General features: G+C 41.0%; 1 protein-coding gene across 1 annotated transcript; it reads right to left on the reverse strand.

The window, feature by feature from the left end:
* Positions 1-1,685: 1,685 nt before the first annotated feature.
* LOC110070352 (vomeronasal type-2 receptor 26-like) lies at positions 1,686-19,256 on the reverse strand. Its single transcript, XM_078378797.1, has 7 exons — positions 19,113-19,256; positions 17,077-17,467; positions 10,728-10,891; positions 8,124-8,975; positions 6,401-6,628; positions 4,500-4,626; positions 1,686-3,519 (listed from the first exon to the last, which is right to left on the reverse strand). Exons 1-7 carry the CDS (start codon positions 19,254-19,256, stop codon positions 2,618-2,620), a joined length of 2,808 nt encoding a protein of 935 aa, XP_078234923.1. The 3' UTR covers positions 1,686-2,617.
* Positions 19,257-21,360: the final 2,104 nt, after the last annotated feature.

A 21,360-nucleotide genomic window follows, 5' to 3' on the forward strand; every position in this document is an offset into this window, starting at 1 on the left:
GCAACGGGCACTCACTCCATGGCGTGGATTCGATCTTACGACTGCTTGGTCTTCTGACCCTGCAGCACAGGCTTCTGCGGTTTAGCCCACAGCGCCACCACATCCCACCCTAGTGAAGTGAAGGACTATAGTATTTAGTCTCTTCAATACGTTTTCCTTATAAGCTGCCTTTTCCTTGTAAACTGCCCTCTCTTGCTCAGTTCAGACCTCATCATTATGACATAACATTGCCTTCTCAACCTCAGAGACAAGAATTATGGATTAATCACAGGTCACCCTTTAGTAATCAATGTTGCCATCCTTTGGCAAAGGGGGTCATGCCGTAGTGTGGAATCAGGTTTAAGCACAGAGGTCTCGAAGGACCCCTTAAGCAACAAATGGACAAGTCCCTGGCCCCAAGTTCTCTCGGTCTTAAAGATAGCGAGAACCTGGCCCCAATTTGACCACCCCCGGGCCTCAAACCAATTTCTCCTTGTTGACTGTTGGTCCAGGTGTAGCCCCAGCGCATCTTCCCCCCCCCAAGCACCGTAATCAAATGATCCGCAGCGCTGGGAGGTCAGATGGGCTATAGCTTACCTGAGTTTGCAATGGGACTCAGGTAAAGTCAAAACCTGTTATATCCACACTACCTGCCAGTGTGACCAATTTTTCACCTCTAAACATGCCAGCACACCTGTTCCAGTGAGGGATAGGCGTAAAATCCCCATATCCAAATGCCAATCAGAATACAGGTCAAAAATTCCTATCTGGCCCCATAGGCGACCAGATAAACTCACACTAGAATAAAGGGCAGGTGAGTGGGTGCCAGCAAAGAAAGAAGAGAAGAGGGGGGAATGGCCCTTAAATAACCTAATGTTCCCCCCTCTCCTCCTATGCTAATCTTGTGATACCAAATATCGGAGAAATACCAACACAAATAAAACATCTAAGAGATTTCGTTCCTCATACATCTGTACCATTTTCCCATCCATTTGGGCTTCCCCAGCATCACTAGCAGTTAAAGAATCCAATATTTCTTTCCTATTAATAGAGACTTTATGAATGACTGTGGTAGTTATTGGTTAAGATTTATCTGAGACAAATTTTGAATATTTTGATAAAAGAAGAGAATCCATTTCTGCACACAGGAAAAGCACCACAACTTAAATAACCTGAAATGAAACAATATGTATAGAATTCCCTCATATAAAGGACCATATGTGGGAATGTCTTGTGGAAAAGCTCAACTTGTCTTATGTTATTCTTGGCAGAACAGCTGAAAAAACCTGTCAGGGTATAGAATTTTATAGGCCTGAACCCATATATGTTTCATTAACGAGCTGCCATTATGTGCAGACGAGAGAAAAACTGAATCATCCTAAGCTGATGCAATGAGGTGAAACCAGAAAGAGCCCAGGTGCAGAGATGAGGTCACCTGGAACCCGATTGGACTGAACAGAGACAAGATTATGTATAAATATAGACTGTGTCTGTCAAATGTTCTCTTCTTCTGATGTGATTTTCTGCCACGCATGCTGTCGGACTGTGTGAATACTTCTAGATGTGCTGTAGAGACCTGCCTGTATATAAGTGTACATATATGTAAATATAACCGTCAAAGAAGAACTGGTAAAGTGTCTTCATTTACTCTGCGCCAGAAGCGTAACAAAACCACCCAATTTATTATGATCAAGATAATCCAGGGGATGAAAGGGTTGGATTCTTGCTTTATGCAATTTAACCTCTGGCTCTGCAGCCAAATATCTAAACCACTGAATCTGCTTTGGTGTTGTTTTTTTTAGCTTAGAGTGAGAAGCATGCTAGCATCTGAAAGTGTACTGTATGTCCTGCAGAATTGTGTTTGTATTTCTAGGGACCCAAACATCCAGAAAATGCACACCTGATTTCTTTGGTTTCACTTGTCTGCATCTATTTAGTGTTGCTCTTATTTTGAACAACTTTGTAATACACAAGTGAGTTTGTTCTTCCCAAAGGAAGCAGGAAAAATGTCCCTTCTGCCAAGTCATTCAGGGGGTTAGGGTTCAGAAATATGCCATATGTCTATATTCCCTGTTGCCACTATGGATCAATGCCATGGTCCTCTGGGATACCTTTCTCCAAGAAATGCACAGAAAAGACTCAACTGACTGTGGACTAATTTATTTCAAACATTTCCAATTGCTGTTGTGGCTGACAGTAGATGAGAAGTAAAGAAGAAGTGGACCACACTCCATGGAAGCATATGTTAACTATTTAAAGTGCCAGAAGATTCCTCATTTTTTATGTTGCAGCAAAATAATATGGCCACCTTCCTAAAGATGATGAAGGTGATCTAGCCTTCTTTGCTAGCCCACTGAGCAGGAAAAAGAAGGAAGACTATAAAAAGCAAGTAGTAGAAAGATGGTGGAGATGGTGCTACTCAATTCTGTCTCTTGCGCAACTCATTATTGGCTTCAAATCCACCTGCTGCCTAGCAAAGACCTTTTAAATGAATATAGACTTCAAAGGGGAAGGCAGGCGGGACGTACAGCTTAGCGTCCATATCCAGGAGCAAGTTGTCCATGATGATGTCCATATTCTAAAAATAGAACTGAAACTAAGATATTTTTCATTGGATGAAGGGCAATAGTATTTAGACTCAATATGTCTTCCTCATCAGCTTTCCTCTCTTGTTCAGTTCAGGCCTCATCACAATAATATAACATTTGGGGGAAAAGATACAAATGAGGACACCAGCACTAGAGGCTAAGATGGAGAAGATCTCCACAGCCACCTTATATTTCCCCTTGGTGCTCAGATAGGTTGGCACAAAGCACAACCAAACATTACAAAACAAAAACATGCTGAAAGTGATGAACTTGGCTTCGTTAAAACTGTCTGGTAACCTTCTAGCTAAGAAAGCTACAGTGAAACTAACAAAGGCTAAAATACCCATAAAGGTCAGGACAGAGTAAAACATAACAGTAGAACCTTCGTTACATTCCAGAACAATGTTTTCAGTCTCTGAGTACATGTCAAAATATGGGAAAGGAGGAAAGGTGGCCAGCCATGCAGTACAAATAATGGCTTGAATAAAAGAGCAGGAAAGGACAATGGAAGCTGTTAATCTATTCCCAAGCCATGTCCTCATCCTAGAACTTGGCTTGGTGGTCATGAAGGAAAGAACCACAATGATGGTTTTGGCCAACATGCAGGAAACAGCCACGGAGAAGATGACACCAAAAGCCGTTTGTTGAAGGAAGCAAGATATCTTCTGAGGTTCACCAATGAATAAGAAAGCACAAAGGAAGGAAAGCAGGAGGGAGACAAGGAGAGTGTAGGTGAGGTTTCTGTTGTTGGCTTTGACTATGGGAGTGTCCTGGTGTTTCATGAAGATCCCAAGCACCAAAACTGTGAGAAAAGAGAAGAAAAGAGCAAGAACAGCCAAACTGATCCCCAAAGGCTCTTCATAAGATAAGAAGCTTATGCCTTTTGGAAGGCATGCATCCTGGTCCTCGTTTGCATATTGATCCTGGGGGCATGGAGTACAGTCATCCATATCTGAAAGAAAGCAAAAAACAAAAACAAACCATGGCCTTCAGATATAATACTTTTGAGCTAGAGTTGAAAGTTCAGTAGGAGAGCTGATCTTTTAATTTCTGGTGTGCACGCTTGCAGCTTAGTAGGAAATGTATCTCATGGGCCTTGTAGATTTTTGTCAGAAAATGATCCCACCCATCCTGACCATTGGCCAGATGGTCTTACACTGATGAGAAAATCATTTTTGAGAACATCTCTAGGACCACATATTCCCTTCCCCATTTCTAAAGAATATTCACTCCTTGGCTGAAATCCAAAAGAAAGTTCAACTAGAATAGGATCACGGAATTAATGGGGATTTAGTTAGTCGACTTTGTAACGTCCACAGATTCCATAGGCCTATTTTAGTTGTGACTTGCCACTGTGTTTGAGCCAGTGCCTTGTTTATTGCACCAGAGTGAAGTGATCTTATGTGGATCTCCTGCAGTCTTCTGATATGGAAACTTCCAAACTCCCACTGATTTCACTTGGGATGATGCCTATGCTGGAAGATAGTAGGTCCTTGTACAAGCTCTGGGAAAGGTCATCGATGTACCATCTTGTGACAGCAACAAGTTCGATCTAACTGATCGAAATCCTTCTTGAATGAAAGGAGCTCATACACGATAATAGTGGAGCACACACAGAGAGGGAAAACAGTATCGATCTCAGGTGTTTAAACTTTGTTATTAAAAAAACTTGTTATGAAAGGAAACCTTCTCTTCCTTAACCTTCAAAAACTAGGAGTTAGTAGCACCTCATCATGCCATCTTTCTTAGGGCATGCAATAAGCTGTTTTCCTTCATGTGCAACGGATTGCTACACACAAGAAGTCAGAGACACTAATGGTTACAAAAGACCTTTTCTATTTTCTGGCCATCACTGCTCAGTTTTGCACGTTATGTATATTGGTTATCCAAGCCAGTGTAATCTATACAGCTACTGTACCTGGCATTTCTTACCTGTTTGGTTTGAGATTTTCCCTTCTGGACATGGCTGACAATCAAAACAACAAAATGGCTTTCCTTCCTTCTTGGCCTTACTAGAGCCCAAAGCGCAATTATCATTACACTGGGAAAGCGGTCGTGCCTGTCCAGAAATAAAAGAGAAAAGAGACTTAGTGCTTTAGAGGTGGACGGGAACCGAGCAGTTTTGTATCCCATAGTTGACTCTGCATTTAAGGAATGGCCTGAGGCTTGAATGACAAATCAACATAATCTCCACAAATGATTTCATGGTGCAGTGTTGTATTGTGACTTACTGTTCAATCTTTTGCTGTTCTAAAATATGCTTCAGGAAGCCAAGGCCACCATTTCAAAAAAACTTACTGGAACACTTTGAGTAGCAGGGTATTCAAATTGTCAGTTCATAGATATGTTGAGCATTCTCTGTGATGTTCAGCACCTGAACCTACTACCTCCATCACAAAGGGTAGTTCATTTCAATGTATTCTAGAAGGCTTTCACTGCCAGGATCTGATGGTTGTTGTGGGTTTTTCGGGTTCATTGGCCGTGTTCTGAAGGTAGTTCTTCCTGATGTTTCGCCAGTCTCTGTGGCTGGCATCTTCAGAGGACTGGAGTAGGAACTCTGTCCATGCTCTGCTGTTGTTTGTTGGATAGTTGAGTATTTATAGCTGTGGGAACAGCTTTTGTCCTTTTTCAGGAGATAGGGTGATCAGCGTGTTTTTATCGTGATACGGGGGGGGGGAATTATCTGTCACTGTGTTGATGGGTGTCGTTAGCTGGTCTTTTTTGTGCAATGATCCCTGGTCCTTGTGGCTGGGTAGAGTTCGTTGACCTTTTGCAGAGCATGGAGTTCCTATTCCAGTCCTCTGATGATGCCGGCCACAGAGACTGGCGAAACATCAGGAAGAACAACCTTCAGAACACGGCCAAAGAACCCAAAAAACCCACAACAATGTAATTCATTTTGTCATTTTTTACTGTTGTGCACTGTTCCTATGTGTCTATTTCCTTTGTCACCAGTTCAGGATGAAAACAGTTCATACAAATTTCAGGGACTTGAACAGAGAAAAGAAAGCTCCTTGTGTTGCTCTCATCTTGGAAGTAAAGATTTTCACAGAGCTTGACAATTCCTAATTTAGAAGCCTCGTTGTGCCGGACAATCTAAATGGATCAGAATGAGGAATTAGGAAACCTGACTCATACCTGTATTCTGATCTATTTTGTGACTCTGAAATTGTGGGGAAGGATGGGAACAAAATAAAAGTTGCACCAAACTGACTCCTCTCATTGTTGCTTTTATCTCTGTAATAGCTGGTTCTTCCTCTATTTACTAATTTGTCATGACCAAGACGCACATTAGCTTTAAGTGTCCTTTGCTTAAAGGTAAAGGTTCCTCTTGACATTTATTTGAGTCGTGTCTGACTCTTGGCCGCGGTGCTCATCCCCATTTCCAAGCCATAGAACGAGCGTTTTGTCCGAAGACGGTTTCCGTGGTCATGTGGCCAGCGCGACTAGACACAGAATGTTCTTACCTTCCCACCATGGTGGTACCTATTTATCTACTCACATTTACATGCTTTCCAACTGCTAGGTTGGCAGGAGCTGGGACAAAGCGACGGGAGCTCACTCCATCACGTGGATTCGTTCTTACAACTGCTGGTCTTCTGACCTTGAAGCACAGAGGCTTCTGCAGTTTAACCCGAAGCGCCACCACATCCCATCCTTTGCTTAGTGCTATTCTAAAATCTATGTTTGAGTGACATATTGTACATTTAATTCTCTTTAAACTTTTTGTGATTATGCACCATCCTTATTGCTTACTCCTTGAGCTGCTCATAAATCATATCTCAACATATTAACTTACAGAAAATGCATCCTAAAATTAGCACAGATCTTACCTGATTGAACCTCCAGGGCCATGCAATGGCATCTTCCCGAATCGTGAGCATTTTCTCAGGTGGAACCTGGGGATCAATTTTTCCAACTCTCACTTTGAGAAAGGATTGATTTGGGAATGCAACCCAATTTATAATATCATAGCCAGCTGCTAATGACCCATTTTCATCAAAGGAAACTTTCTCCCCAACGCTGTTGTTGAATGAGACACGTCTCAAAAAAGGATGGAACTAAGCCCAAGAAGAAGGAGGGTAGGGTTGGGGGTAAAGAAGAAGCATGGTAGAAGATACTCAGACAAATGCAAACAGGATGATAATCTTTCATACTTGGCAACTATGGTTAAGCTATTGTTTTAGTGATGATCACACGAGGGAAACAGATCACATTTTGAACTACAGTGGTGCCTCGCTTGACAATGTTAATTCGTTGCAGTTAAATTGCTGTAGAGCGAAAACATTGTCAAATGAAATAAAAAGCCCTTTGAAACGCATTAAAACCCGGTTAATGCATTCCAATGGGCTGAAAACTCACCGTCCAGCAAAGATGCTCCATAGGGGCAGCCATTTTCCATGGCTGTGCAGCGAGGAATCCATCCCTAAGCACAGCGGGGGGCCATTTTCTTCAGCCGGCAGCCATTTTGAACCCTGACGATCACCTGTTTTTGATCGTCGTAAAGCGAAAATCGGTTCCCGAAGCAGGGAACCAATCATCGCTAAGCAAAATTCCCCCATTTAGACCATCATTTTGCGATTGCAATTGCGATCGCAAAAACCTCATCGTAAAGTGATTTCCTCATTAAACGAGGCAATCGTTAAGCAGGGCACGACTGTATTTGTGGAGCAGTCCTTGGCAATCCCTTTCCTAACAATCACATATCATACCGGGAATTATTCTCCACAATGATACTGATCCATACTCAAACTGAATATTTTTGGTTTAGCTATAGGGCGATTACATTTAACTGCCAGGCTGGAGCAAATCCTCAATACACTTTAAGAGAGAGTGTTCCTTGTAAAGTGATGCTTTCTGATGTGATTGGATTAGAGATGGGCGTGAACTGCTGGTTTGGCCATCAACCCAACAGATGTTTTGCATCTCTGCCCCCTGCATCCTTCGGCAGGTGCCCACTCGAACGCAGCACCCAGAGGAGTTGGGACAGAGAAGCTGGGGCACTGCCTCCAAATGAGTCTGCCAGAGGTGGTGGGGTTGCTATGAGCCTTGCAACCAGAAAGGAAAGACCAGAAATTGGGTGGTCACAAGAATTGAACATTCATTAGCCCATCAACAACCGCCTGCAATGGTGACTGCCATCAGGTGTCACCATACCAGCAGTAATAATCTTATGGCTGTGCTTTGATTCAGTGCAAGGTGGGGGGAAAGGAAAAACAAGTCTTCTGTGAAATAGGCAGGGCTGAAGGGCAAATATTCCTACCTACTTTATTTTCAAAGCTCCCAAAAATGGGAAGCTGGACCAAGTAGCCAAACAAAGAGGAAGATCTTCATGGTGGCATTGGTATATGTAGCCAGGACATCCCATGTTCAGGCTTCTGTGGTATGATGATTGGCATTATCATGCTTCCCTTGTCCAACAGGACTGCATGTAATGACAATTTATACCGGCAACTGCACATTTTGCATTATGTAGACGTGAATGCAAGATCTAATACTTATTGTTACATCTAAAGATCAAGATAACTTCTATAATCTATCTCACTAGGACTTTACCTGCCATGGTTGTAGGTTCAAAATGTTCCATCTTCCTTCTTCTGTCTTTCCTCTCTGCTTGGATATGGATAAGTAAATCCCATGCAGGGCATGAGCAACAACATATACAGCATTGTAAATACTATAGCTTTGACTGGTTAGGCTCAGTTCAAAAACAGATGAAGGAAGGGTTTCTAGTTTCTCCTCTCCAGTGCAGATTTTGCTTCCCATATTGTCTACCTTGGAAGCAGGGAATGAACAGTCAAATGTATGTTTCCAGAAAACTCTACTAAATCCATCTTCATTTGCCAAAGCAGAATTTCTGGTCTGAAGAAATGTCCGGAAGCCCTGCAGCTCCTTGGAGTGTGTTGCAAACAATAGAGAACCATGGAAAAAATCTGTGTCTGACATATCTGGAAAGATAAATGTTGCAAGGTCCATCTGAGCTGTCATAATCCACACTTTGGTCTTCAGTGATACACCTTCCACTTGGGAATACTGCAGCATCATTCTGAAAATAGTTGTGGTTTGGATTTCCCCGGCTACAATGAGAGCATTTGCAGTGCTAGACATAAGAACCTTGCTCATCTCTATCCATTTCTCCATATGAATGCTTATGTCAGTAAAGGTTGAAGGTGGAAACGTCTTTATGAAGTCAAAGCAGATGCCACTCTCATAAAATTTGGGAATAAAATTCTGTACAAATCTGTCTCCGTTGTCATCATCCAGATAAAGCAGCCCAGTCCACATCCACCTAAAATGAAGCAACAGCTGCAGAATCCCTTCATACTGCAGGGCCACATCTGGAAACAACTGGTAGAAAAACTCTCCTTGAATGTCACCATCCTTTATTAGGGCAGACCCATATGTGAGCTAATTAGAACATTAAAAGACAAAACAGACAATGGTATTTCCAAAATAACACAAGTCCCACTGTGCTTTTGACTGCTGAGAGGTAATGTCGGGTATCCTTCCTCAAATAAAGAAGAGAATAGTTTTTCCTTCCTTCCTTCCTTCCTTCCTTCCTTCCTTCCTTCCTTCCTTCCTTCCTTCCTTCCTTCCTTCCTTCCTTCCTTCCTTCCTTCCTTCCTTCTCTATGGCCTACAAGGATTGTAGGCAGAATTCTAGAAAATGGAAAAACTGCTGTTCCAGGACTACAGAATATTGTTCCGTATCTGTTCTATGCCTAGACAATTATCTGTTGTCAATAATGGACTGGATATGTGTAACAAAGCAAAACTTAACCCAGTCAAAAGAGAGGCGCTCCTGGTCAGTCAAATGGCAAATCAGGGGATTGGGATTCAACTTGTACTGGATGGGGTTACACCCAACCCAACCCCGAAAAGTCAGCTTTGGAGTTTCAATGTGCTCCTAGATTCATTCCTGAGCTTGGATGCATCAATTTCAGTAGTAGCCAGGAGTACTTCTGCATAGTTACAGCTATCCTTGAGATATCGAGTCTAGCCACAATGACACATAACTTAGTTATAACCTGTTCAGATTGCTGAAGCAAACTCTACATGTAGGTGCCTTAGAAGACTGCTTGTAAATTTCAGCTGGTTAAAAATGCTGTAGCCAGACTGCTGGTTGGTCCTGGCTACAGGGAACATTTGTTGTTGTTGTTTAGTCATTTAGTCATATCCGACTCTTCGTGACCCCATGGACCAGAGGACGCCAGGCCCTCCAGTCTTCCACTGCCTCCCGGAGTTGGGTCAAATTCATGTTGGTCGCTTCAATGACACTGTCCAACCATCTTGTCCTCTGACATCCTCTTCTCCTCTTGCCTTCACACTTTCCTAACATCAGGGTCTTTTCCAGGGAATCTTCTCTTCTCATGAGATGACCAAAGTACTGGAGACTCAGCTTCAGGATCTGTCCTTCCAGGGAGCACTCAGGGTTTATTTCCTTCAGAATGGACAGGTTTGTTCGCTGTGCAGTCCAGGGGACTCTCAAGAGTCTCCTCCAGCACCACAACGCAAAAGCATCAATTCTTTGGTGGTCAGCCTTCTTTATGGTCCAGCTCTCACTTCCACAGGAAACATAGAACTCCCTTATTACAACAGCTTCAGTGGCTGCATGACTGTTTCTGGGCCCAATTCAAAGTGTGGGTTAATACCTATAAAGCCCTATACAGCTTGGGTCCAGGCTATTTAAAAGATCACATCACACCATTTGAGCCTTCTCTGCTTTTTCCCCTTGACATAAGTCGGTATTTATGCAGAATGCTAGGCATTTCCCTCCATGTCCACCACCCTCAAACCTCTTTTTTAACCATAATCAATAAATTATCCTCAAGTATCTGCAAAAGTATATATTTTAACAAACGTTTCTTTACTTTAATATTGCACATTGATTTGTCATTGATCGCTATAGTCCGTACTTCTTTATGCCATTCCTTCAATTGAAAATCATGTTTTATTTTCCGGTACTTAGCTATCATTCATCTAGCTGCCGTTAATAAATTAGAAATTAATTATCCTAGTTGGCCAATTATATTCCTCCTTATCAAATATTGATAGAAGTGCTATTTCAGGACGTACTTCATCTTTAAATCTCTAAGCCACAAAACAACAGGTAAATAAGACAGTTTTGTTGACCTCCCACATTTTTACATGTACGACGTACCTGTGGCATTTTGTAGAGAGACAGAATGGTTGCCATGTTCATACCCACGTCGGAATTTGGTCCCCCAATGACGGCAATCACTTTGTTCCTTGCATCGCACTTATAGTTAGGGAAGAACTGGTCCTTAGTAGAGAGAAGCTCCAGAGAAGCGAGCAAGATTGTCCCTGAACGGAAATCATTATTGTAAAAGTGGGACCCCAAGGTGATGTTGGGTAAGATGAGTGGACTTTCATTGATCTCCTTTAAAGCAAAGGCCAAGGCCAAGATGTGCTGATAGTGCTGTTTCAGGACCCTACAGTGGGAGCAGTGGCTCCATTACAATCTTGTGCTTTAAATATGAAACCGATGTAAGTTTACTAAATCGTTTTTAAAATGTTTGATTGTATGGCTGCAGTCTCTGAATAATCCCCAAGCATTGACATTCCAGTCTGGACTTTTGAGTTCTCTGAATTTTGTTCAAAGAGTGGCGTCTTTCAGTAGCCTCGAGGCACCACAGATTAGATACTCAAAACAAATCAATATATTGTTTTACTAATATGAGCTCTTTTTCAAAGGATTGTTACTATTTGTTAAATATGGACTATTTAAATACTTAAATTTTCCCCTTCTTAGTTGAAGAAATTGTTTAATTCCACCTGTGTTCCAGCAAATGGTGTGAAAGATGTCTTGACACACCACCACCACCATGAGATTATTATCCACATTTTCAATAATTTTGCTTACAATCATTCTACCATTTCACTCCAGTGGAGTTTTCTGGTAGGGCCACCAACATTTGTCAGTTGCAGTGGAAAACGGCAGACAATTTTGTGGCTCCTAAAACACTAACACATTTTTTATTTGGGCAGCCAGTTTGGTGGACTATAGCCCACTGCTTTGGAGGTACGTGAAATAAAAATGGTTACTCCTTAAAGAACCTAAGACCCTTGGTTTTTGGTTCATGGGCATCCTTCCATGCAGAAGGACAACATGTGTTGCATCACTAATTCAAGGCACCCACTTTCTCCAAATCTGAAAATAGGTATCGAATCAGAATCAGCTTCTGGTCCCCTAAGAAACTATCCCAATGAACAGCCAAATTGCAAAGAAATATTCTAAGAGTGAAATATATGGAACAATGCCAAACATTAAGAATAGAGATGGGGGTATTCCTATTCGTATATGAATACAAATATTCCCTCCCGAGTAGGAAATAACTCACAATTTCGTTGCTGCCGCCAGCTCTGCAGAGGCTTCCTATCACGCCGTTGTCCTCAATCGATTACCCAGTCCTGGCAGGAGGCAGGATGACAAGTCTTTCTGCTAGGTCAGAGAGTGGTTAATCCATTGCGGAGAACAGCGTGATAGAAAGTCTCCGCAGAGCTGGCTGGAGTGGCAAAATCATGAGTGGACAGCATTCGTATACCGATGCCCTCATTATTTCTACCTGTGCAGGGATATTTGTATACGAATACCCATATCTCTAATTAAGAAATGCAAAAGTAACTCTTTATACACTTGTTAGAATAATGATGACAACTTCTGGGAGCAAGAAAACAACAATAATAAATAAAGTAAAGATACAATTGTCATCATCATTATCTTAGAACTGAAGAGCTGGAAGGGACGCTATGGATCATCTAGCACAGTGGGGAATTGAACCCCCAGACTCGGGATACCGAAACCACTGAGCTATCCAGCAGTTATCATATACCGAGCAGAATTCTCATTGACATAAAAATGCTGAACACTGTTATTGTGACTCATGTTGCACGTAAGAATAACTTCACATTCTCAACATTTCCAAATCCGTTGTTGTTCAATAAGGAAGTCCTATAGGATGCAGAGAGATCTCATGCACCAGATTTTCTGTATACCCCCAAAACAATTCAAAACATTTCCCAATATATATCTGCCAGAATCCTATCAGGGATTTACAGCCGTGTAAGTGAAACTGCGTAAGTTGCAGTGACCAATTCTTGCTATTTAACAAGATACAAGTTGTGTTCCAGGGTGCATGCCCAGTCATGTGATAGACGTATCGCCTGGCACCTGGCACCTTGCTGATTACGAGCCATAGCTTATGCAATTTCTCTTAGTCCCTGTCTAAATCACCAACAAAATTCAAACTACAGAATGTAAAATCTAGCCTTTGAATCAACCCACCAAAGAACATTCACAGGGCCCTATTTTGTGTTTTTTATATATAATGTTTTAAAAAGTCCATCTCCTTACACAAGGTCAAAGTACAGTTTTGGAGAAGGGCGCTCTTCAAATTTTGTTTCACTTAAAAAATAGAAGGTCTGAGAAAGAATTCCACCAACTAAGAGGTCTCCTGACTGATACTTCTGGTGAAGAGGAAGAGGATCACTGGAAATACATCTCAGGGGAGCAAGCTGGCATACTGCCTGAGGAAGAAGCACTAACACCAGCACCTCTAAGACCACCATCTTGAATGAAAATCTTCATTCCCGGACCATACCCTTTCTTCCTTCATTGACACTGGACTGTCTCTGAAAAGCAGAGTTGGACTGAAACATCCACTCACTCTGATGAAAGAAGCCACGACAGCAAACTGGACAGATGTTCAGCGATCAGGATGATGGACCCATGTCTATCTCAAGTCCCAGGCCAAAGTGGCACAACAAATATTAAAAACCATCCTTAAGTATCTGCTTTGATGCTTTCCTCGTGTCTATGATTGCTCTCCAAGGAACTGGAGGATATATAATCATAGCAAATGTAACAATTGTAGGGGAGACGGTCACCTGCTCAGGTTCATTGGGACACAGAAAATGAAAACATGTGGGTCATATCTCAGGAGAGAATGACTTTAATGGGAGAGCGCGGACAACATTGTGCTGTAATGACAGGGTAGTAAGAAGTGGAACTGCACACATGTAAATTGGAGACTTTCTTTAGAACTGACATCACTCTTTGCCTGGGTTCCAGAAAGGGTCAGAAGTTTGAATCCCAAATGGAAGTCTCCATGTCTTGGAACGAACTCCTGTGCCTAGTTTCAGAAGCCTGCCAACTTCTGTTCGATTCACAGAAAGACAAGCAGGAAAAAAAAATCTATTGACAAATGCAGAGAAAGTTAAGAGAACCCAGAGACGCCCCCAAATTATGGTGGTTTTTATGTCCAGGGGGGTTCAAGTTCAAGGTACAGTGGGGTCTTGACTTAAGAATGGCTTGAGTTAAGAACATTTTGACTTAAGAACCGCTCTCATAGGAAAATATTGACTTGACTTACATACTTAGATTTGAGTTAAGAACTGAAAAAAAACCCACATGGGAGGCAGGGAAAGTGCAAAATGTGAACTTTCAGTTAACTGTTGGCCAGTGAAAAGGGTGCCTGTCTGCTTCCTCACTCCTCCCAGCGTTTAGAGAGTGGATTGGGAGACAGTCTTCAGACTGCCTGGTACTGTAACTGCCTGGACTGTATTTTCCCTGCCTTCCCTGAACCTTTCTTGACCTAAGAAAAAAAAGAAACAAAATATCCCCCTCTAGTGGTCGAAGGCGGAATAGCAGCTTCCCATTAGTTTCTATGGACGGAAAAGAGCAGATACGGATCAAATGGTTTTCAATGCATTCCTATGGGAAATGCAGATTTGACTTTAGAACTTTTTGACTTGAGAACCGCCTTCCAATACGGATTAAGTTCTCAAGTCAAGACCCCACTGTATGAGTATGCAGATTTTAGATAGGTTGCACTTCCCCCTAAAACTCTAGACACAATGGTTCACTCTGCTTTATGGCAGGTCTGGATTTCAGCACTGACCCAGTTCAAGAGTGTAGCACTTTCTTGCAGTGATGGGTTTATATAGAAGGCCGTGGTTCTAAGCATCACATCACTTCAATTTGGGTTGTGGATATGGTGCCCGGGGATGCTTTTTGCTGTGACCATAAAGTGTTCTGTTGATAACTGTGCTTTATTTTATTGTTGTGTGTCTTGTGTTGCCTTGATACAAGTTGGATGGATGGATAGATGGGTGGGTGGGTGGGTGGGTGGAAGGAAGGAAGGAAGGAAGGAAGGAAGGAAGGAAGGAAGGAAGGAAGGAAGGGATGGACGGATGGGCGGAAGGACAGATGGACAAAAGGAAGGAAGGGACGGACAGACAAAAGGAAGGAAGGAAGGAAGGAAGGAAGGAAGGAAGGAAGGAAGGAAGGAAGGAAGGAAGGAAGGAAGGAAGGAAGGAAGGAAGGAAGGAAGGAAGGAAGGAAGGAAGGAAGGAAGGAAGGAAGGAAGGAAGGAAGGAAGGAAGGAAGGAAGGAAGGAAGGAAGAAAGAAAGAAAGAAAGAAAGAAAGAAAGAAAGAAAGAAAGAAAGAAAGAAAGAAAGAAAGAAAGAAAGAAAGAAAGAAAGAAAGAAAGAAAGAAAGAAAGAAAGAAAGAAAGAAAGAAAGAAAGACTGTGCCCTGGAATGTGAGCACTTTTTCATACCATCAGCATTGGGAACGTGGGGAAAACCTTCATACTGAAAGCAAAGTTCATATCTTACAGTATTCCCAGGACCCCTGATCAAGGAAAACATGGCTGATGACATAGAACATGACTCCTTAGTCTCCCCAGTCAGTAGTATAACTCGCCCAATAGCTGGATACAAATCAGAGCATGACATATTTGGTGCTAGAGATGGCATGAATTTAAAAATTGAATCACAAAATTTGTTTAAAAATCACTAATTTGTCAATTCAAATTTGTACAAATAATACCCTGATGAATAACAAATAAATAAATTTTTAGTGATTTTTAAATTTCTTGATTTGTTTGGCTACAAAACTGCACCCAAGGCACTTTTTGTTGTTGTTTAGTCGTTAAGTCGCATCCAACTCTTTGTGACCCTATGGACCAGAGCACGCCAGGCCCTCTGGCCCACTATCCAGAACAGGCCTACAGTTATTAAATTAATGAGACATAACGTTCAATTTAATGCTTTATTATTCAAATATCAAATTGTGACAGTTCCTCCCTCATCAGGTGAGCATGGGGAAGTTTTCTTTGTAGATTTACTCTATTACTCAATAGTCCAGTTTTTCAATATTCAGACACGGACAGTTACGTTTTCATCAACGTATGAAGACAAGCGTCATCTGGAAATGTACACATTGTTGACAAAGACAACCACCCCCAAAACATCAAATTTCCTTTTTTCATATAACAAACAACTTCTCTCTCACACTCACACACAAACCACATTTTTAAATAAGTCAATGTAGATGAAGATAGAGACAATTTTTGTGCAGTTTTCCCAGATTGTCCAAGACTTTCCTTTCCATGCCCTAAATTAGCACTGATAGATCAAAAGGTACCGGAAACTCTTGGAGACCTTCAGCAACTTACCACCTATTTTCTCTATGGCTTCATCATTTATACAATTTCAGATTCCTGTAATGAAATGGACTATATCTGCTGCCTCTAGGGTAATTCAGTGGTTACTGCATTACTATGATACAGCAGGAGAGGTTATTCAGAATATATGGCATGCCACTGATCCTTCTGAACAAAGTGATCATTAGGAAGGTCCAAGTAGATCATCCATAAGGATTGTTAGGTGTTCTCCAACAATTGGAGCTTTCTAATCACATTTTGCTGAAGCATTTAAAATGTATCTCACGGATGATCCAGAAAACATTCCATGTATGCATCAGGAGAAGAGCTAGAAGGTTTTGGCACATGCACCATGATTCCTTCTCCACTCCTACAGCTTACTATGCTTGAACAGAATATACTTAATTGAGCTAGACAGTGTATCTAATATTTACATCTTCTTAGTTGTCCCTTGTCATTCAACTCTGACTTGAGTAAAATTACCTAACATTTGGGAAAGAAGATACAACCAAGCAAACCAATGCTGGAAGTCAAGATGGAGAAGACCTCCACAGCAACCATATATTTCCCCTTGGTGCTCAGATAGGTTGGAACAAAGGACACCCAAACGCTGCAAAAGACCAACATGCTGAACGTAATAAACTTGGCTTCGTTAAGAGTGTCTGGTAACTTCCTGGCCAGGAAAGCAACACACAAGCTGACTATGGCCAGGAAACCCATAAAGCTTAGAACACAGTAGAACATGATTGTTGAACCTTCATTACATTGAAGGACAACTTCTGTGGCCATTGTGTGCACATCAAAGTCTATGAATGGGGGAGAGGTGGCCAGCCATGCAGTACAAATGGTAGCTTGAACAAGGGAGCAGGTCGGGGTTCTCATCTGAAGAAATTCCTGGAACCCCAGAAGATCTTTTGAGCGCACGGCCAACGATAGAGTGCCATGGAGGATATTTATATCCCAACTTTGAAAACTGCTTGATGTGAAATCTATCTGGGCTGTCATGATCCAGACTTTCTGCTGAGTTTGGAGAGATATACCTTCCATTTCGGCCATGCTAGGGATGAGTCGGAATAACATAAATGTATCAATTTCACCATGAACTATCACTACGTTAGCTGTGCTTCTCATCACATTGCTGATTATTGTGAAACCTTTCTCCACGACCACAGTGGCATCATTAGAAAATGTGACTTTCAGTAATCGTTCAATAAAATTGAAGCAAATACCTCTTTCAGCAAATGTGGGAAGAATATTCTGTACAAATAGCTCTGAATTGTCCTTGTCTTCAGTTACCACCCCTACCCATGTCCATCCAAAATGCAAAAGTAGTTGCAGAATCCCATCATACTGATGACTCCCTGGGAACATCCAGTGGAGGAAAACACTTTGGAAGTTATTCATAATCACAGGAGAAGAGCCATAGATGAACTAAAAAGGAAGATTAAATTAGAAATAGCAGTACCTTTAAAGCAGAATTTTCTTTTTGCATACAGTATATTGTCCAAGAGGAGCAGATATATCCTGTGTTAGATCCCTTTTCTGAGAAGAAGCAATATTAAATGATTGAATAATACCTATGTAACGATCACCCTGCTTTGGCCCAGGTAGAAGATTATTTTCATGTACCTATGAGAGCTGTTGGGAGGCGGAGCCAGAGAAACTAGAAGGGAGGGGTGAGTCAGAGTGGAATTAGTTCAATCAGAGACAGAGTTTGGAGAAGGAATTTGGGGGTTTGAGGCAGAGAGACTGTTTAGGGAGTGATTAGTCAGACTGTGGCCCGTATTAATTAAGATAGAAGAGTTTAAAGTATTTATTTATTTATTTATTTATTTATTTATTTTATTTAATTTATACCCTGCCCATCTGGCCTATAAGACCGCTCTAGGTGGCTTCCAATATAATAAAACAATAAAATAATATAAAATATTACATAAAGCATAAAGTAAAATACTGAAGCTTTGTCTAACTTTAAGTATGTGCTTAAGAACTATTCCTAAAACAACATGTAAATCAATAAACCTGTTTCTGTTTAAAAGTTCAGTGCTTAATGGACCTCAGTCTTTCGTAGGAAATATAGGTTGATAAACAGATCAACTGGTGGTAGCGTGTTAAAGGGCGTGTTGGGATACTCGTGCGAGCTCTGTGTTTGGTGAAACCAGCAGGGGCCACGGGGTAAACGCCACAACATACATTCATACATCTTTAAAAAATGAATCTCTTAATGTCTGTTAATACAATACAGAGCCTATAATGAGAACACTCTTAATGCTACATTGCTCCTTGCAATTCAACAGATTTATTTATCTTTACAACGCAGTTCTCAGATGTGCAACACTCTTTGAGAGCTGAGTATGCATGCATAATATCCCCAACCTAATGCGATCTTGATGGTCCTCCTTGCAATTCAACATGTATATACAGAAGTCCATAATTTCCTTTTCCAGAAGTCCATTTTCTCACATACTCTAAGGACACCTACACATGCATGTACACTCTTTTTAAATGTTCTCAAAATTGCCATGCGAATCAATGCCAGTTTTTTTATCTGGTAGTAGACATGGCAAAGTTTGTGAAGGAACTTGGATAACTAGCTTATATTTCAGTCCAGCATCTATCTATCTATCTATCTATCTATCTATCTATCTATCTATCTATCTATCTATCTATCTATCTATCTATCTATCTATCTATCTATCTATCTATCTATCTATCTATCTATCTATCTATCTATCTATCTATCTATCTATCTATCTGTCTGTCTGTCTGTCTGTCTGTCTGTCTGTCTATCTATTTATCTATCTATCTATCTATCTATCTATCTATCTATCTATCTATCTATCTATCTATCTATCTATCTATCTATCTATCTATCTATCTATCTATCTATCTATCTATCTACCTATCTATCTATCTATCTATCTATCTATCTATTTGAAAGATGTCCCTTTGAGGACATAAATCCTATGCCCCTTTAGACATATAAGAAACATTCTAACATATTTTCTTTGCATTACTTTTTAGTGGTCATTAAGTGCTTCTGCTCTAAAACCCATGCGCAAGGCACATGTCTTACCTGCGACACTTTATACATAGAGAGGATACTGGAAATGTGGAAAAGGAAATCATAACTAGGTCCACCAATTACAGATACAGGGATATTCTCAAGATCACAGATGTAATTTGGGATGAATTGACCACTCTGAGAGAGGAGCTCCATTGAGGCAAAATAAATCCAGCTTGCAGTGAAATAGCCATTATACAGGTGAAAACCCAAAGACACGTTGGACAATATGTATTGATTTTCATTGATCTCCTTCACAGCAAATGCAAAGGCCACAATATGTTGATAGAGGTGTGTCATAATCCTGCACAGTTAGATAAATACTGTGAAACGGTACATCGTGTTCACACTGAGGCATTCAAATCACTTCAGGTCAGTTCACATACATATATTTAAAAACTGTGCAAAAATGACAAGTCAAAAGACAAAGGTATAAACATTAGAACTTTGATTTGCCTTGACAAAAAAGGCTGATCTAGGAATGGAAAAATGTTCATTAAATTATTTTAAATTCTGACGTTGCACAGTTTGTCTCATGCAGATGACAGCAAAAGAAGCAGTGCTATTTTTAAAAAAAAATCTCCATAATTCGTGCAAATTATTTCTGTGTAAAACCAGCATATTTCCTCTCTGAGAAGTAAAGCATATACAGAGAGCAAGCACAGATTGGTTATCTGATTATTCAAGTCGACAACAAAAGACAAAAAGAAAAAGCAATAACTTTGTGACATCTTAAAGACTAACTGCTATATTTTAAAGCGAGGGGCCATGATAACTTCTAATGCATGAAATGACAATGTAACAGAGGAGCAGCCATCACCATTTTGTATAAGTTCTGTTATTTCCACTTTTCTGTGTTAAAGTGCCATATTGTGCATTTTTTGTTCAACTTTCAATCTGGCTTTCTGTAGCTTGGGGGGAAAAAAACCCACAATATTTAGTATATATTTGACTCCACAGTGGCTATTTAGGAAGATTTACGTTGTGACAGATGTCTGAAATGTAATACTGGAAATGCATAACTGAGACAGAAATTCATTTATTTCAGTTCAATGAATTTGTTTATTTATTTAACTTATATGCTGCCCACACTACCCAAAGGTCTCTGGGCGGCTTACAACAATTAAAATACAGTTAAAAAAGATAAAACAATGAAAATACAATTAAAATATATACTCTAAAAATTGCCATCAGGAGCCACAGTTGATATTATTTCAATTAAAAGCCTTCTGGAACAGGAAGGTTTTGACCTGGCACCAAAATGTCATTGGCGTCAGCGCCAGACAAATTTCAAATTGGGATGGCGTTCCATAGTCTGGGGGCAGCTGCCGAACCCAGCTAGCCTTTCCAGAAGGACACCATGGTTGATGGTGTTGGAAGCCGCTGAGAGGTCCATGGGTGTCAACAGGGTCACAGTCCCCCTTTCTCTCTCCTGGCAAAGGTCATCGTACAGGGCGACCAAGGCAGTCTCCGTACCAAAACCTAGCCCGAAACCTGATTGAAATGGATCCAGAAAATCCATTTCATCCAGCAGCGGCTGGAGTTGCCCGGCCACAACCCACTCCAACATTCGGTTACAGTGAATTGGTTATAGTGAGTACAGTAGGAGCCCTGTATCAATGGGGAATTGGTTCCAAGCCCCCCCCAAGATGCTTTAAAAAGTGCATTAAAGCAAATACTATACACAGCATTGTAAAAGGAAAAAAAACCAAGAAGAAAGCATTTTCACATGTATTATCAGAACGGGCCACTAGTGGGAGCCAGAGACCATTCTTCAACAACACGAACACATAGCATAGTTTCTGCCTCCCTCTAGTGGTCAGTTCTGGTAAATATGTGCTGAAAACAGATATTTTATTATTTTTCTTTTAATATTTTCAAACTGTGGATACATGAAATTGCAAATATTGTTCCTGTGGATACAGGGGTCTGACTGTACTGCCCTGGAGCTGATCTAGAATCACACCAATATTCATCTTCTGCCTTACTTGGACATGTTTCTCCAAATCTGGTGCGTGTCTCTACGGACAATTGATTTAGAAGGTATTTATTGATAGAGGTGGATAAATGAAACCCACAGCCAAATCCAAACTTCATTGGCCTTTTTAAACTTCGCTGAAGAAATCTGTTGGGGTTTCACAGTTTTCTTCAGTTGAAAAAAACAAGCCCAGCAAAAGAAAATGGATTTCATGAAAGACACTAGCAAAGAAGAGTTTGACTGTTTATTATTGTTACTTGAAGTCAGTGCAACCTGTTCCAG

The sequence above is a fragment of the Pogona vitticeps genome, chromosome 6 (genome assembly GCF_051106095.1).
Source record: "Pogona vitticeps strain Pit_001003342236 chromosome 6, PviZW2.1, whole genome shotgun sequence".
Lineage (NCBI taxonomy): Eukaryota > Metazoa > Chordata > Lepidosauria > Squamata > Agamidae > Pogona > Pogona vitticeps.

Bases quoted from the DNA above. Each gene is read 5' to 3' on its own strand.
- LOC110070352 (XM_078378797.1), bottom strand. From the start codon at position 19,256: ATGGAGCTCCTCTCTCAGAGTGGTCAATTCATCCCAAATTACATCTGT. The intron at 17,468-19,112 runs GTAAGACATGTG...CTTCCTTTTTAG, and splicing joins CTATGTATAAAGTGTCGCAG to TTCATCTATGGCTCTTCTCC. The intron at 8,976-10,727 runs GTACGTCGTACA...TGTTCTAATTAG, and splicing joins CTCTCTACAAAATGCCACAG to CTCACATATGGGTCTGCCCT.